Raw genomic sequence first — 16,952 nt, forward strand, 5'->3', positions numbered from 1 at the left:
GTATTTAGGGCCCCTACTATGATAATGTTTTGGTCTGTTTTTCCCTTTAGTTCTGTTAGTAATTACTTTATATATTTCAGGGGTCCCTGATTGGGAGCATAGATATTAATAAGTGTTATGTCTTCTTGGTGCATGATTCCCTTTATCATTATGAAGTGTCTCTCAGTATCTTTCTTTACTTTTTTTTTTTATTTTGAAGACTATTTCATCTGATATTAGTACCGCTACTCCCGCTTTTCTCTGAATGCCATTTGCTCGAAATGTCATTTTCCACCTTTTCACTTTGAGTCTATATTTGTCTTTGGAGCTGAGATGTGTCTCCTGGAGGCAGCATATGGTTGGGTTTTGTTTTTTGATCCATTCTGCAACTCTGTGCCTTTTTATTGGTGAGTTCAGTCCATTTACATTTAGGGTGATTATTGAAATATGAGGTCTTCTTACAGCCATTTTATCTTTTTCTTTCTGGTAGCTCAGTGTTTCCATTGCTTCCTTGTCCTTGTGTTTCTGTTGGATTAATGTATGTTTAGTTTTACTCAGACCTTTTTCTAAAGTGGTTGTATCATTTCACAGACCTACCAACATTGTATGAGAGTTCTGGTTGCTCCATATCTTGCCAACTTTGGTATTGTCAGTCTTTTAAATTATCTGACTTTAAGCACTGTCATTTATAAATGATTGAAAGAAAAGTAATACCTATTAGTTTTATTATTCTAGGGAAGAGTTAAAAAATTAATTGTGCTGCTTATTTCCTAGTTCTATTCATTTCTTTTTTTTGTCTTTTAAACTTTTTATTTTGATGTACATCTGGACTCACAGAAAGTCACCCTAGGCCATTCTTCAGCATTTGATAGTTTTAACCAGTTTTTAATTTAAATCTTCTCTTTCTTTGGTGTATGAGAAACCATTTTCCCATAGTTTTTCACCAGCCATTCAGCTTCTTTGTAGGACTTTCATCCTCTGCGTACCCCTTGTAGTTGTTCCCATTTCTAGCCTTGATCCTCCTTTTACTCTGTAGAATCTTACTGGGTGATTTTACTCACACTCATGGCTTCAGCTGCTACCTGTGCTTTAACCCCTAAATCTGCTTCTGCAACTCAGATATCTTTCTTGACTCTTAACTGCTAACTCTATCCACTTGGATGCCCCACAGATATCTCAAACTCAATTTATTCAAGTCAAATTTATTTTCCTTCCTTTTATTTACATATTGTTCATCTTCCTATATTTTCTAATTTGGTAAATAACCTATAGTCTGTTTACTTAAGCCAGAACCCAGGGGCTAAATCTGGACTCCTTCCTGCAGGCATTTGGTCATCAGTTCCTACTGGCTTTCCTCTTGTGTGTGTCTCTAACCTGCCTTCTGTTGCTAAGGTCATGTCTCACATTGTGCTATTAGGTGCTGCCCCTCTACAGCCCACTTTGTTAATGCTGATTGACTCATTTTATTTTTAATAGCTTATTCAGGTTTTTAAATTACAGAAAATGGTATATGCCTCTTGTAGACTTAAAACGAAACAGAAATGTATTAAATTTCTAGTTTTCCCTCTCCTAACTTTTAAGCCATTCTTATTCCCCAGAAATAACCAGTGTTAATAATACTTAGGTATATATCATTCCACGTATTCTTTCTGTTCACCCATACATGCACGCGCACGCGTGCACACACACACACACACACACACACACACAAACACACAAACACACATTCTTTTCAAAACAATTATACAATGCCATTGTTTTACAGCTTAGTTTTATCTTAATATAACATGCCAATATATAGCTACTTGAAATTTATGTAGAGTATCAATATACCATAATTTATTTAATAATTTCTCATTGATAATGAATAATGCAGCAGTTAATACTCCTCTACATATTATTTTTGCTAGTGCTTTGTTGCATAGATTATTAGAAGTAAGATCATACACATTTTAAATTTTGTTAAGTCTTGCCAGTGCCCTTCGAAAAGATAGCAGCTTTTTATTTTTCTACTATTACGGTGCCAGAGGCTTTTTCCCTTGCCGATACTAGGCATTTATTAATCCTCTAACAATTTTTAGTTTTTGCCACCTTAATAGGCAAAGTGTATATAGTGTTAGAACAATTTCAGATCAGAATATTATTCTGAAGACAACCTATGACTGTCTTCATCATTTTCTCAATATTGTTTTCTGTTTGGATTAGGTGACTTTTAGCTCTTGAACAAGGAGGATCCTTAGAGGGATGATTTTTCTCTGATATATGTTTCTGCTGGCAGGATAAACTTCTTGCGACTCAGTGCAGTCTGACAGCCAAGATGAAGAATGCCATGCATTTACAGGACATGGAAAAGAAGAATGCAACAGAGTGGAAGGTAACAGCAGAAGTGGTTGGGCATTTCTTAGCCTTGAGGTTCTTTTAGTCTGAGACTCCTTATGGGGTTTCACTGAGAAGAATTTGTATGATGTCATCGGTTGTCAGACCCCTTGCAGATAAGGTGATAGAACAGGAAGTACATACCTGTCCCTACTGACCTGTGGCTTTGGGTGATGTGAGTTCCATACACTTCATCTCCATATCTACCTCTACTTTAAGGTAGTGCCTCTCTCTTTCCCACATTTTCTTAAGTGTATGCCCTAGGTTGGAGTTGGTTTGGGTCCATGGCATTGTGAAAGTAAATGGACTTTGCTTTCAGAGATCCTAGTCTAGTTGGGAGGCATGATATGTGTACACTCATGTATATCTAAAGATTTAACAAAACTAAACAGTAGGTGTTCTGAGGGGTAAACTAAATAATAAATATGAAAGTGCATTTTAGTTTAAAAAGTACACAAAGAAGGCATTGCTACCAGTAGTAGAGACTCAGATGTTACAAAGACGAATTAATGCTATAAAGACCCGTATAAAGATATCAAGTAAGTATAAATAGAGGGCAGGAGCTTTTCTAGAGGAGGTGATTAGGAGGGAAGGACCATGGACTGTTGGGGAGTCATGTGCAAGGAGTTTAGGAGGAAGGACCAGGCAGAACAAGGACTGAGAAAATCTCATGTGGCTATAGAACAAGATGAAGATTCAGCAATTGAGATTAAGTGCAGAGTTTGCAAAGCTGCACCACTTTCTGGCTGAAGAAGAGCAACTGTTTCTTGAGAGACTGAGAGAAGAAGAAGAAGAGACAAAGAAGAAATGGGATGAGAATACATTAAGGCTCAATCAGATAATCACTTCCTTGAAGGAGCTCATCTTAGAAGTCAAGGAGAAGAACCAGAGCTCCATCCTGGAGTTGCTTCAGGTGAGACAGGCAGGGGAGGGGTTACTAAACATCACTAACTGAACTATCTCTTGTCTTTAGAGCTGAATGTCTTTCCTAGTGAGTGGGTTTAAAAGAAGAAATATTTTCTCTGTCGATAATTGCATTACTACTGTCATACAATTAAAGAGCCAAAGATTTACTATTCAAAAGAAATTAATGTAAAATGTAGGTATGATTCACTTGGTCTCATAGTTTATCTAGGATGTGAAGCACATCTAAGACTTTTCTATTTGTCTTATTTATACATTCATAATTTTTTGTTAAAACAGTAAAACAAAACAAAATCACAAAGTAGATAATTGTATCAACAGTTTTTAGGAGAAATTTATCTTTCTCACTAAATTTTAATCATTACAATCATGGCTTGATATAATTTTGTTCTTAGCCCCAGATTTTGATTAGTATGTTCATGTAAATAATTTTTATACCTAGCAACTTTTAAAAGATTATAATTCTAACTCATTAGCCCTTAAATTTGGGACTTTAGACCAGTTTATTATCATAAGTTAATTTTTACCTTTATATCCTCTGTAGGTAAAGTGCCCTTATAGCTTCTTTCAGTTTTTGGGTGCAGTCCAACTTTTGTGACTGCCTCTTTTTTTCCTCTCACTGAAATAATTTACCTTTGGTCTTAGCGCCCTCAGAATGTCTCTTTTCTCCATCTCATGTGACTAAAAATGAACCATTGAAGGGTGTTCTCAAGAATACCTTCAATCTACTATTACTATTTTCTCATCAGCAGGAGACAACATTCTATTCTACTCTTAAGGAAGATGGAAACATCACCCACTGACCAGTATTTTCAACAAGAAATTGTTAGCTGGGAGTTATGTGGCATCTAGATGTAATGATTTCCAAGAATTGTCTAGAACTTTTACAACTTGCTTGAACAGTGAAGTTCCCATTACATATCCAGTCATATACTCTAGCAGAATCCTTGAAATAACACATTTAAACACTTTTATAAATATAGGTTTAATGTCTAGTCAGAGTCTGAAACCTCAAAGGTACACAGGAGCCAGCAAAGTGCTTACAAAAAAACATATCATCCAACATAAGTGTGAGGTTAGGCAAATGATTAAAGATAGAACTGGATCATAGAATCTCAGAGCCTAAGAGGACATATTTTACTAATTCATTCATTCATTCATCTATACATCCATTCATCTATCCATCCATGTTTTTCATTTATTCCTTCACTTTTAGTCTATAACTCCTTTCCATTCTTCTTAGAAACATTGAAAATGAAAACGTTCATTGTGCTTTAATTTTTTTATTTGCAAAATATACAGTATTGCTTGGGTTTATGTATTTTTAAGTTATGCAGTGAGAGTTCTTGTTGCATTCTCTTTCTTGTTTTTTTCCTTGGGCACTATGTTTTTAAGAGCCACTCTTGTAACTGTATATACATTTAATCCATGTGTCCATTCACCATATTTTGTTGCTTGGTATTAATCTGTCAAGCTACAGTGAAATGATTACTATCTACTCTTATCATTATTATTTTCTTCCTTTTGGGTTTTTGGGTTTGCTTTGTAGCTCTTTCTTCAGTCTCTTGAGTTGGTATGCTTAGCTTATTTATATTCTTTTTTTTTGTTTGCTGATAAATATATTTAAGCTATATTTTCTTTATTTAGTTAAAGCAGTACTTTAACTAAATAAACATATTTAAAAACATGTTTATTTAGTTAAAGTATTGCTTTAACTAAATAAAGAAAATATAGCTTAAAGTATTGCTTTAACTAAATAAACATGTTTAAAAACATTTTAAGTATAACATCCATGGAGAAAATATGTAAATCATAAGCTTGACAGATTGCTACCAAGTGACCCACTCATGTAACCACCACAAAAGTCAAGAAATAGAACACACTGGACATGGTTCCATAGTGTAGCAGTTATCACGTCTGCTTTACACACAGAAGGTCCTGGGTTCGTGCCCCACTGGAGCCATAGTCCATGGTCTATGCCACCCTGAACAAGCCCGATGTCTGATCTCCATAGCTAAGCAGGGTCGGGCCTGGTTCGTACTTGGATGGGAGACCACCTAGGAAGATCAGGTGCTGTAGGCATAAATAATAATAATAAAGGAAGGGAGGGAGGGAGGGAGGAGACAGAGAGAGACAGAGAGACAGAGAGACAGACAGAGAGAAAGAAAGAAATAGAACACAAATAGCATCCCAGAAACCCTCTTCAATGTCCCTTCCCTCCTCAAAATAGTCCCTGTTGAGACTTCTCACACTTTTATTTTGCTTATTTTTGAATAAGAATCTTTATGTCTGGCTTATTTTGCTCAACATTATGTTTGTGAGATTAATTCATGTTGTAGGTAGCAACAGATGTTTGTTTTCATCACTGCATAGCAGTAATTCTCAACCAGTGATTTTGTTCCCCAATGAGCACTGTTTGGAGACATTTTTGATCATCACAACTCAGGGGTGGTTACTACTAGCATCTAGTGTTTAGAAGCTGTGGATGCTGGTAAACATCCTATCATACACAGGACACGCCATTGCTCCTGCTCCCAGCAAACTTTTTCAGCCCAAAATGTTAGTAGTGCTAAGGTTGAAAACTCTGCTGTATAGTATGGCTGTGCCTTGGTGTCTGTGGGAGATTAGTTCCAGGATTCCCCATGGATACCAAAATCCATGGATGTTCAGGTCCCTTATTAAAATGCGTAGGATTTGCATATAACTTATACATATCCTACTGTATACTTCCCCCCCCTCTTTAATCACCCCTGCCACCCCACTTCCACCCCTGGCCTATGGATGTTGCCATTTCCCCTTAAGAACTGGATCTCTGAAGGTGGGGTGTCTGCTCCCACATGCTCGCTGCGTGCACCCGAGGCCGGGCACCTGGCGTACCCGGGGTATGGTCTGTGGCTCCACCTGGGCCCTGAACCCAGGGCCTTCTGAGTGTAAAGCAGATGTGCTAACCACTACACTATGGAGCCACATCCAATACTGTATACTTTAAATTATTTCTAGATTACATATACATATATATAATACATACATAAAATGCAACGTAAATAGTTGTTATTTTGTATTTTTAGGGAATAATGACAGGAAAAAATGTCTGTACATGTTCAGTATAGATGCAATTATGGTAGGCCTAACTACAATTAGCAACAACGTAACATTAAAAAACATCTTTTCTACCTGCAATTGGTTGAATCCATAGAAGGAGAACCCAGTGGAGAGCCAACAGTATTCCATTGTAGCAACATACCAAAACGTATTATTCATTTTACTGTTAGCAAAATTTGGGTTGTTTCTAGTTATTACTGTTAAAAAAAGCAGTTACAAGCATGTTTCTTTTTAGTGCACACATGTATACGTCGCTGTCAGTTATGTACCAATGAAAGCAATTCCTGATCACACTGGTTGTACCAATTTACACTATTGTGAGCAATATATGGGAGATCCAGTTACTGTATATCCTCATCAATACTTAGAATTGTCAGTTATTTCATTTTAACCATCCTAAATGATGTATAATGTTACCTCATACCTTCAATCAGCACCTCTTCTTTCCTCCCGAAAGGTAGATGGCATTTCTTTGATAACTAATGAGATTGAGTACTTTTTCAAATGGTAATTAACCATTTGGATATATTCTTTTAAAAAAAAAAAAAAGCTTTTTTGAAGTATAATAATATTATATAATTCATCCATTTTAAGTGTACAATTGAGCGATTTTTATATTTTTACTGAGTTATGCAGTCCTTACCACAATCCAGTTTTAGAGCATTTCCATAAGATCTCTTTGTGCTTGTTTATAGTTAATCCTGTTCCTAACCCCAGCCTCAAACAACCTACTTTCTGCCTCTGTAAATTTTGCTTTTTTGAATATATCACGTAACCAGAATCATAAAGTCTGTGGGCTTCTGTATAGGGTTCTTTCATTTGGTATAATGTTTCTGAGGTTATGTTAGTTTTGTATTTGCATTCATTTTTTAAATTCTTGAATGGTATACATTGTAGAATACACCACATTTTCTTTATCTTTTCTCCAGTTGATAGCCATTTGGGTGGTTTCTACCTTTTGGCTATTATGAATGGTGCTCCTCTGAACATTTGCCTGCCATTCTTTGTGTCAACATGTTTTCATTTCTCTTGGTAGATAGTAGAAGCAGAATTGCTGGGCTGTATGGTCTATTTATATTTAACTTTTTAAGAAATGAAAACCACAATGAGATACCATCTTACACCTGTTAGAATAGCTATAATCAACAGGACAAGTAATAACAAATGTTGGAGAGGATGCGGAGAAAAAAGAACCCTCATACACTGCTCGTGGGATTGCAAATTGGTACAGCCACTGTGGAAAACAGTATGGAGGTTCCTCAAAAAACTAAGAATTGATCTACCATATGATCCAGCAATCCCTCTACTGGGTATTTACCCCAAAGACTTGTAAACTCATATCTGAAAAGATATTTGCACATCGATGTTCATAGCAGCATTACTCATGGTGGCCAGGACATGGAAGCAACAAAAGTGTCCTATGATAGATGATTGGCTAAAGAAGCTGTGGTACATATATACATAAGAGATGAAATACTGCCATTTGCAACAGCATGGGTGGACCTCAAGATAATCATGCTAAACGAAATAAGCCAGACAGAAAAAGTTGAAAATTACATGAGATCACTTATATATGGGGTATAAACCTAAAAGCAACAAATGAACAGGACAAACAAACAGACTCATGGACATGGACAATGGACTAGTGGTAACCAGAGGGTAGAGGGTGTAGGAGGAGGTTGATGGGGTAAAAGGGGTCAAATATGTGGTGACAGAAAGAAATCTAACTATGGGCGATGAATACACAATACAATATATATATGCCTTACTGTTAAATTGTACACCTGAAACTTAATGGATTTCATTAACCAATGTCACCAAAAACAAAACAAAACAAAACAAAAAACCTGCTAAACTGTTATTCAAAGTGGCTGAACCATTTTAAATTCCCAGCACATCTTCACCAACATTTGTTATTTTCTGTGATTGATAGAGAATAGATGGAAAAGTAGGCGAAAAGCCATGAGAGAGTTAATGTCATAGTGCTAAATTTAGGAGAAAGAATGGGGTTTCAAGAAAGGGATTGATGGACATTGTCAAATAGTACAGAGGGGTCACATGAGAAAAAAGATGACGTTGTGTCAATCGTTGGCTTTGGCAGCATGAGATCATATGTCACATTAACAAAAGCAACTGAGAGAAAAATACCTGCCCACAAGTTGAGTACTAGATCTCAAGAGGAAGGTACATAATTTATTTCTTTCTTCTCTTCACAGGATCCAAAAGATCTGTTGACCAGGTATGAGCTCCTGCTTTCTTATGGGGGCCTGAGTGGAATAGTAAAGATACAGCTTGAGCAGTGGGGAAACAAGGCCTGGGCTCCATTGAGCAATCCAGCCACCCCTTGAGAGGTCTGTGGAGGAGGAATTCTCTTCATTTTTTCAAGGAGGAATGGGAGAGAAATGGTCTGAACTCTGGGCTTGGAAACTTCACATGAGAGTTAGGGGTCTTGGCTGCCCTAGTTATCTCCTAAGAAGAACAGCCTTCTGTACTTTTTTTTAGGAGTGAGGACCAGAATATGGACTATACCCTTGAAGTTCTAAAGGTGAATACCGTGTGCCGTATACCGTTGATGAAGGAAATGCTGAAGCTATTCCAAGGTAAGCAGAATTTCTAGGAGTTGGAGCTCCCTAGAAGTCTTTTAAATAAGAAATCTGGAAAGGAAAGAGGAAACAGAGCATGTAGATAACAGGAGTGTCAGGAAAAGTGGTAACGACTTAGGAATAGATATATGTTTCATTAAAAAAAATTTTATTTAACACACACTGTGTGTTATAAAGTACTAGTAATTCAAAAAGAAAAAGATCTATTCCTTCTAAGAATTCATAAACAAGTTGGATAGACATATCAGTTACTGTAAAGTGGGATTCAGTGTTTATCAGTGGTACGAATAAAATATTACAGACGTACAGAGGGAGAGCTCTATTTGAGGTGAAGTAGGGAAGTTTTCATGGCAGAGATGACAGTTGTTCTGGGATTTAGGGATGAGTGGGAGTTTGCCAAGTGGAAAAAGAGGGTGTACTCTTCTAAGCAGAGGCAACAGCATGAGCTAAGGTGTGGAGAAAATGGAGCAGAGGGTATCCAGTGTGACTAAACCATAAGGTGCATTGTGGGGAAAAGTTAGAACTGAGGTTGAGAAGATGAGTGTAGGAAAAACTGAAGATAAACTTATTGAATCTTCAGAGAAGTACCAATGCACGTACATGTTGTAAAAGCTATGCAGACAGTTCTCACATACACATCCCTGATTAAGAACCATGTTGTGAATGTTCTCTTCCAGCTAAAATGAAGTAACAGGGACTGGATTTACTCTTTGCCTGAAATTCAGTTAGTTAAAAACAAAACAAAACAGACAAAACAAAACAATACTAGAAAGAAAAGTTTTCAGAATGCTGGGCATTAGGCAGTGAAGGACAATGATCCCTGAGCATTGTGAAACAGATGAGGTGAGCCCTATGATTGTTTCGGCCTATATCCTTGAGAGAGTTTTCAGGCCATCTCAGGAAGGATTAGCAGAGGTGGAGCCAGGTAGACTCCATGGGTTGAAGAATGGAATTGAGAGTCCAGGGAGAACAAAAAAGTGACAATTTGCAGAGTATTGGACAGTATTGGAAAGGAGAAGACTGTATATATAGAGAGAGCTCTGATGATCTGCAGAGGCACCCTCTGAGTTTTCAGCAGAGTACCAATCAGCACATGCTTGTAAACTACCCAAGGTTGAGGAAGCAGATTTCTAAAATGATTAGAAGGAACAGTTTGTGGTGCTCATACAGGGCTGGGAACAGTGCTTGTACCTACAAGCCAGACTGGAAAACTCTTAATTCATGGGGCACTGGATAGAGTAAATCTTGCCTCATTAGTGAGCAGTAATTAGCCCTTTGCTGAACACTGCTTTGGACCTAACTTACAAATCATGAAAGCAAGACCCCCAAATGATCAAATTATTTCCAAGTAACTGCATCCCAGCACAAGCTCAAGAAGATCGATTGGGATTTTAAAAAATAAGTATGTACCCAACCACGTAAATTCACAATGCCTGGCATCCAATCAGCGATTACCAGGCATGCAAAAAGATAGGAAAATGTGACCCATAACGAGAATAATCAATCTAAACTGACCCAGGATTGATCAGGATGTTACAATAAGCATAGGACAATAATATTTTTATAACTGTTCCATAATAGGCATATAGAGATAAGGAAGATATATAAAAAATCCCAGATCAAATTTCTAGAGATGAAAACTACAGTGACAGAGATGAAGAATACTGGTTGGAATTAATAGGTGGTGATTAGACATTAGTGAAGTTGAAAATGAAGCACTGGAAACTGCAAAAGGAAATGCACAGAGGAAACAAAAACAAAAAATGATGCCTTAGTGAGCTGTGGGACAACTTCATATAGCCTTATATATGCTAATTGGGGTCCCTGAAGGAGAGGAGTGGGATGGGATGAGACAAAAAATATTTGAAGAAATAATGGCCAAAATTTTCACAATTTGTTGAAAACTATAAGTACACAGATTGGATAAACCCAATAAACCTTAAGCCCAAGAAATATGAAAACTACACCAAAACCAGTGATAATCATGTGAGCCAATTCCTTATATTCTCTTTCTCTATGTATACATTCATAGTCTGTTTTTTTCTGTTTCTCCTGGGAACCCTGACTAATGAATGTTTAAATACACAACACCATGGAGTTTGTAACATTTACAAGTAAAATATACAAGAACAATAGCATGAATGTTGGGAGGGGAGAGATGGAAGTATACTATATAGTTCTTATATGTGAAATGGTGTAACATCACTTGAAAGGTAGACTTAGTTTAAGATGTATACTATAAGCTTCACAGCAACCACTAAAATAAAACAGTTATAGCTAATAAGCCAACAAAAGAGATAAAGTGGAATAATAAAAAATGTTTGATTAATCAAAAAGAAGGCAGAAAAAGGAAAAGAATAGAAAACATGTAACGATGATAGATACAAACCAAATTATATTAATAATCATATTAAACGTAAATGGTCTGAATATCCTAATCAAAAGATGGAGATTAATTGGATTGGATAAAACAAGTCTCAGCTATATATGTGGCAAGAAACACATTAAATATAAAGATTCATGTATGTTAAAAGTAAAACAATGGAAAAAGATATACCATGCTAACATTCGTCAAAAGAAATCTGGAGTGGCTATTTTCATATCAAAGTAGATTTCAGAGCAAATATTACCAGAGATAAAGAAGGTCATTTTCTGATAAGTGGGGTCAATTCATCAGGAGGACATAACAGTTCTAAACATTTGTATATCTAACAATAGCTTTAAAATACATTAAGCAAAACTAATAGAGCTGCAAGGAGAAAAAGACAAATCTACAATTATAGCTGGAGTTTTCAGTACTTTTTCAATTTTTAGAATAAGTAGGCAGAAAACAGCAAGGATATATTAGTAGGCTTGGAGAACACTAGCAGCCAACTTGACCTCACTGTAGAACACCCAACAACAGAAGAATACACATTCTTTTTAAATGTATGTGGAATGTTTTACTAGATAAACCAAGGTAGCCCATAAAACAAATCTCATTAAATTCAGAAGGATTCAAGTTATACAAAGTATGTTTTCTGACCATAATGCATTTAAGTTAGCTATTAGTAATAAAATATCCTTGGATGATCCCCCAAATGTTAGGCAGCTAAATAATACACTTCTCAATAATTCACAAATTAAAGGAGAAATCAAAAGGGAAATAGAAAGTACCTCGAATTGAATGACAAGGAAAACACAACACATCAGAAATGGTGGGATGCAGCTAAAGCAGTACTTATGGAAAAATTTATAGCACTACCCTATATTAAGAAAGAAGAAAGTTCTCACATCAGTGATCAGTTTCTACCTTAAGACACTGGAAAAAGGAACAAATAAAGCCCAGAGTAAACAAAATAATGGACATAGAAATCACTGCAATACAATACAGGAAAACAGAAAAAATAATGAAACCAAAAGGCCTTTTTTTCAGATTATTGATTTTGTTGATATACCTTTAACCAGAATGACTAGAAAAAAAAAGACACACATTACTGAGACCAGAGGGCAACTGAGTCTGGGGCTTGTGCTGCCTGTGCCACTCAGCCAATAGACTGATGCAGGAGTTGGGACATTTAGAATAAGCGTTTATCGTCAGAGTACTGGTGACCTGAGAAGGCAGCAGATTAACACCTTAAAAACTGCCTTGCCTTCTCGGTCCAGCTTAGGGTACTTAAGGGAAAATCAAGACATTATTCTAGGGACTACAAGATGGTTCTGGGGGGAATCTATTATGCTTCACAGAGTTGTTCCTCTGGCAACGTGGTCTTCTGGTGGCTTTAGCGACCCTGAACAAAGATGAGAATAGTCTGGAAAGAATGCTAAACCAGAAGGATTGTGGTCAGGAAGCATAATGGCATTAATCATAAGTTTCAGGGCAACTTTTTATGGCAGGGAATGTTCCAACCTCTGAGTCAAGCTGCTGGGGGCAGTCTATTGTTAAACTATAGGACAAGGGAACGTGAAGCTGGAGACTCTAAGGCCTTTACTGCGGAGGTCTCAACCGGGCCCTTCTTCATTACTAACATCAAGAAAGAGAGGCGACATCACTACATATTCTACAGATGATGGTAGGATAATAAGGGAATATTATGAGCAACTTTATGCTGATAAATTCAACAGCATAGGTGAAATGGACAAAGTCCTTACAAGATACAAATGACCAAAACTTACTCAAGAAAAAATAGATAACCGGAATAACCTCATTTCTTTTAAAGATTGGTGTTGTAGTTAAAAACCTTCCTAAATGGTTTTACTGGTGAACTCACCAAATATTTAAGAAATAAGTATCTATTCTATATGAATTCTTACAAAAAAATTGAAGAGGAAAGAATATTTCCTAATTTATTCTATGAGGCCTACATTACCATGATACCAAAGTCAAAGACATTACAAGAGTAAAGAACTTCCTATTGGTGTAGATTAATGTTCCCCATGAACATAGAATAGTTCTAAAGAGAATTTTAACATATTGAATCTAACATTAAAAGGTTAATACATCACAATCAAATGGGATTTATCCAAGAAAAGCAGGGTTGGTTTAACATTTGAAAAGTAATCGTCATTCACCACATTAGCGAACCAAAAAGAAAACTATGATCACCTCAGTTGATGCGTAAAAAACATTGTCAAAACCTAATATCCATTCCTGATTGAAAAACAAGACAAACTAGAGAGACGTGGACAGTCTGAGAGGAAAGAGAATTTGGAGGCAGGGAGACCAAGGAAGATGTTACAGACAGAGTTAAAGTGAGAGATTCTGAAGGTCCAAGTGAAGACAGTGGCAACGGGAGTGGAGAGGAGGAAAAGAACCTGATAATTCAGGGGTAGAGTGGATAGAACTTGGTGGCTAATTAGTTATCAAAGGTCAGAGGGAGAAAAGAGTCAAGTAACCTCAAGATTTCAGAGTGTGAATGTTTAGGGAGAGTTAATGCTCTATACCTTAAAGAATAAAGAGGACAATGATGTCTGCGTTTGAGGGGGGATCAGTACAAAGATGGTGGAAGGGGACTTAGGATAATGAGTTCCATTTTGAGTTATCTGTTGGGGGCTTGTGGAGATGCCCAGAGAACACCTGGAACCAGTGAAGAGAAACCTTGTTAATGATGATGTCGTGTACCTGTACGAAGAACCAACCTTGGGCTAGTTCTGATTCAGCAAGTCAAAATTTGTTAATGTTTCTCCAAATTTTGTGCTGATTGTGACTTAGGGCCATGAAATAATGAGCTCCCCATTTTCTAGGTATTAGTCTTTTAGAGCAGAAAGGAAATGAGGATTTCAGGTTGCTACAGGTCATAACATAGCCACTAGGCCCACTGAGTGAGCATCAGTAGAGAGGCAGTGAGGAGTCTCATCTCTGATAGTACTGGTTAGGAGGTGAAGGATGGAACTGAAGTTGGAAAAGATGGGCATTTCTGGAGGAGGGTTGGTGGTAAGCCGTTGCATTATTTATCTTAGCTCTCATTTTCTTTGCAGTGGTTGTCAGTCCAGCTATAGACACAGCTCATCCCAAACTTATCTTCTCCCAGGAAGGGAGGTACGTGAAAAATGGAGCATCAGCCAGTTCTTGGCCGTTATTTTCTACAGCGTGGAACTACTTTACTGGATGGAAGAATCCTCAGCAGAACACTCATGTTTTGGAGAAATTTCAGCACTTACCCTGTGTTTTAGGAAAAAACGTTTTCACTTCAGGGAAACATTACTGGGAAGTTGAGAGCCGAGATAGCCTGGAGATTGCGGTGGGGGTGTGTCGAGAAGACATCATGGGGATTGCTAGTAGTTCAGAAATGTGCCCCAATGAGGGCATCTGGGCTATTTGTTGGAGTTCTGCTGGCTATCGGCCCCTAACAGGCTCTTCCGTAAGTTCTATCAGGCAAGAGCCAGCTCTTCACCGGGTGGGAGTTTTCCTAGATCATGGGGCTGGGGATATCTCATTCTACAGTGCTGTGGATGGAGTGCACCTGCACACTTTTTCTTGTCCTTTAGTCTCACGTCTCCGGCCATTTTTTTGGTTGAGCCCATTAGCATCTTTAGTCATCCCACCAGTGACTGGTGGGAAATGAGCTGTTCTTTCCCTGACCAAGAATACCTCCCTGTATCTCAGTCTGGGGACATCCATCCCTTGGCCCTCTTCTTTCACTTCATGGATATTGATCCTTGATAGTACAGCAGTTCTATCCATTCATTTTTAATTCATGTTTTGTTCAGCTCCCTGTATGTCCTGTGCATAGACAGATATGGCAGACACTGTTGGTTGCCTTTCTAGTAGCCACTTATTCCACCTCTCTCCTCTTCTGGTGTGCACCCACCATGTACTTCAGGAGGAGCAGTCCCATGTGAGGTAATTCTGGCCAGTGAGATAGGATGGGAAATTTTCCAAGGTGAGGAAACTTTCTGGGGAAAGTTTCTGTAGCTGCTAAAACAATGTTTGAGAAGACACATCCCCTCTTCTGATGTTAGCAGCTGTATTGGAACTGAGGAGAGTCAGTAACAGTGAGAAGGAAGAAGAAACATGATCTTTGTTGGCATTGTCAAACTTGGAATTTCCAAAGTCTCAACCTTGTTATATTGAGATTATTGCTCCATTATTATAAAAGGCAGTTTCAGTTGCATTTTGGTTACTTGCAGTCCGAAGTATCCTAACTGGTACTCTAGGCACATAGCATGGATAGCTCACAGTTTTGGCTTATTTCATTTTTTCTGAAACTCAACAGATTCATAGAATCCCTTTCTACTCAGTCATGTAATTCCTCTTTCCAGTAAGTACTGATATCCCTTGGTTTTCTGGATCAGAAAATTGAGGCAGTGTTCCCGTACTTTGCCCATGCTGTTACTTCTCTTCATCTGACCGTGTCTCAGCCTCAAGCATTTGTTATGCTATCCATTTCTCAAATTCATATATTGTATATGCAAATTTATTAATGTCATATTGAAAATGTTAAAAAACCAAGTATTTACACTGTGCTGGTCTTTTTACATAATGTTCTCCTATGACTCTTCTAAAAGCTCAGTGAGATGGAAATTAAAATCCTATTTTTTCAAATGAGAAAACAAACTTTTAGAATAACTCACTCAGTGTTGCTTAGCTGGCAGTGGAAGTGTTGGGATTAATCCAGATCTGTCTGAGATGAAAGCCTACATGCTTTCCTTCTCTACATTTACTTGTAAGCGTTTATTGAATGCAGATTGTGGTTCAGCATCATCTTTGTTTCTTATTTTCTCATGTATTTTTATCTGGTATGTGTGTTTTTCTCACTTTACCTTTCTGCCCTAGATTGTACACACTCTGAGGATTGTGAAAGTTACTGGATAGTTATTTTTTAAATAATGATCGTTTCTCTCGTTTAAAGTTGTGTACTTATTGTAGAAAACTTGGAATATATGAAAAATGTAAAGAAAATTAAAGTCACCAGTGATTCCACCATTACTGACATTTTAATGTGTTTCTTCCCAGACTTTCAGTAGATTTCCTGGCAGTGATTTAACAAGGCTTCTTTCAAAGCTTCCAGCACCCTTCCTAACCCCTATCCCAGCCCACTGGCTTTTCTTCCTGTTCTGCCTGTGCAACTCCGTTATTCAGTGATTTCTGCTGAGTTCTCCTTAACTCTCCAAGATACTTGCTCTTATGAGTTAAATATGTCCTCCGAAAAGATGTGTTGAAGTCCTACCTGTGAATATGACCTTATTTGGAAATTAAGATGAGGTCGTCAGGGTGGGTCTAATCCAATGTGATTGGTATCCTTATAATAAGAGTGAAGTTTGTACATACATGTGGAAATGCCGTGTGAAGATACAGAGGGAAGATGGCTCTGGGAGAGATTGGAATTATGCACAAGGGAAGGAATGCCTGGAGCTGTTAGAAGCTGGGAAAGGCAAAGAAGAATTCTCCCTAGAAACTTCCAAGAGAACATGGGCTTGCCAAAACCTTGATTTCAGATGTGTGGCCTCCAGAACTGTGAGACAATTCTTTTGTTTTAAACCACTCCG

The 16,952-nt window shown here is 37.5% G+C and overlaps 1 protein-coding gene across 2 annotated transcripts in view; it reads left to right on the forward strand.

Annotated features, from left to right (window-relative positions):
• TRIM4 (tripartite motif containing 4) overlaps window positions 1-16,392 on the forward strand; it is a 26,279-nt gene extending 9,887 nt beyond the window's left edge. For both annotated transcript variants that reach the window (XM_025051522.1, XM_006918648.3), the window contains 5 exons: window positions 2,258-2,353; window positions 3,038-3,268; window positions 8,598-8,620; window positions 8,884-8,981; window positions 14,442-16,392. In XM_025051522.1, the coding sequence (XP_024907290.1) occupies window positions 2,258-2,353; window positions 3,038-3,268; window positions 8,598-8,620; window positions 8,884-8,981; window positions 14,442-15,028 (1,035 nt within the window). In that variant the 3' untranslated portion in view covers window positions 15,029-16,392. The remainder of the gene's footprint in view (window positions 1-2,257; window positions 2,354-3,037; window positions 3,269-8,597; window positions 8,621-8,883; window positions 8,982-14,441) is intronic.
• Window positions 16,393-16,952: the final 560 nt, after the last annotated feature.

The sequence above is a fragment of the Pteropus alecto genome, unplaced genomic scaffold, assembly GCF_000325575.1.
Source record: "Pteropus alecto unplaced genomic scaffold, ASM32557v1 scaffold68, whole genome shotgun sequence".
In the NCBI taxonomy this organism is placed as follows: Eukaryota; Metazoa; Chordata; class Mammalia; order Chiroptera; family Pteropodidae; genus Pteropus; species Pteropus alecto.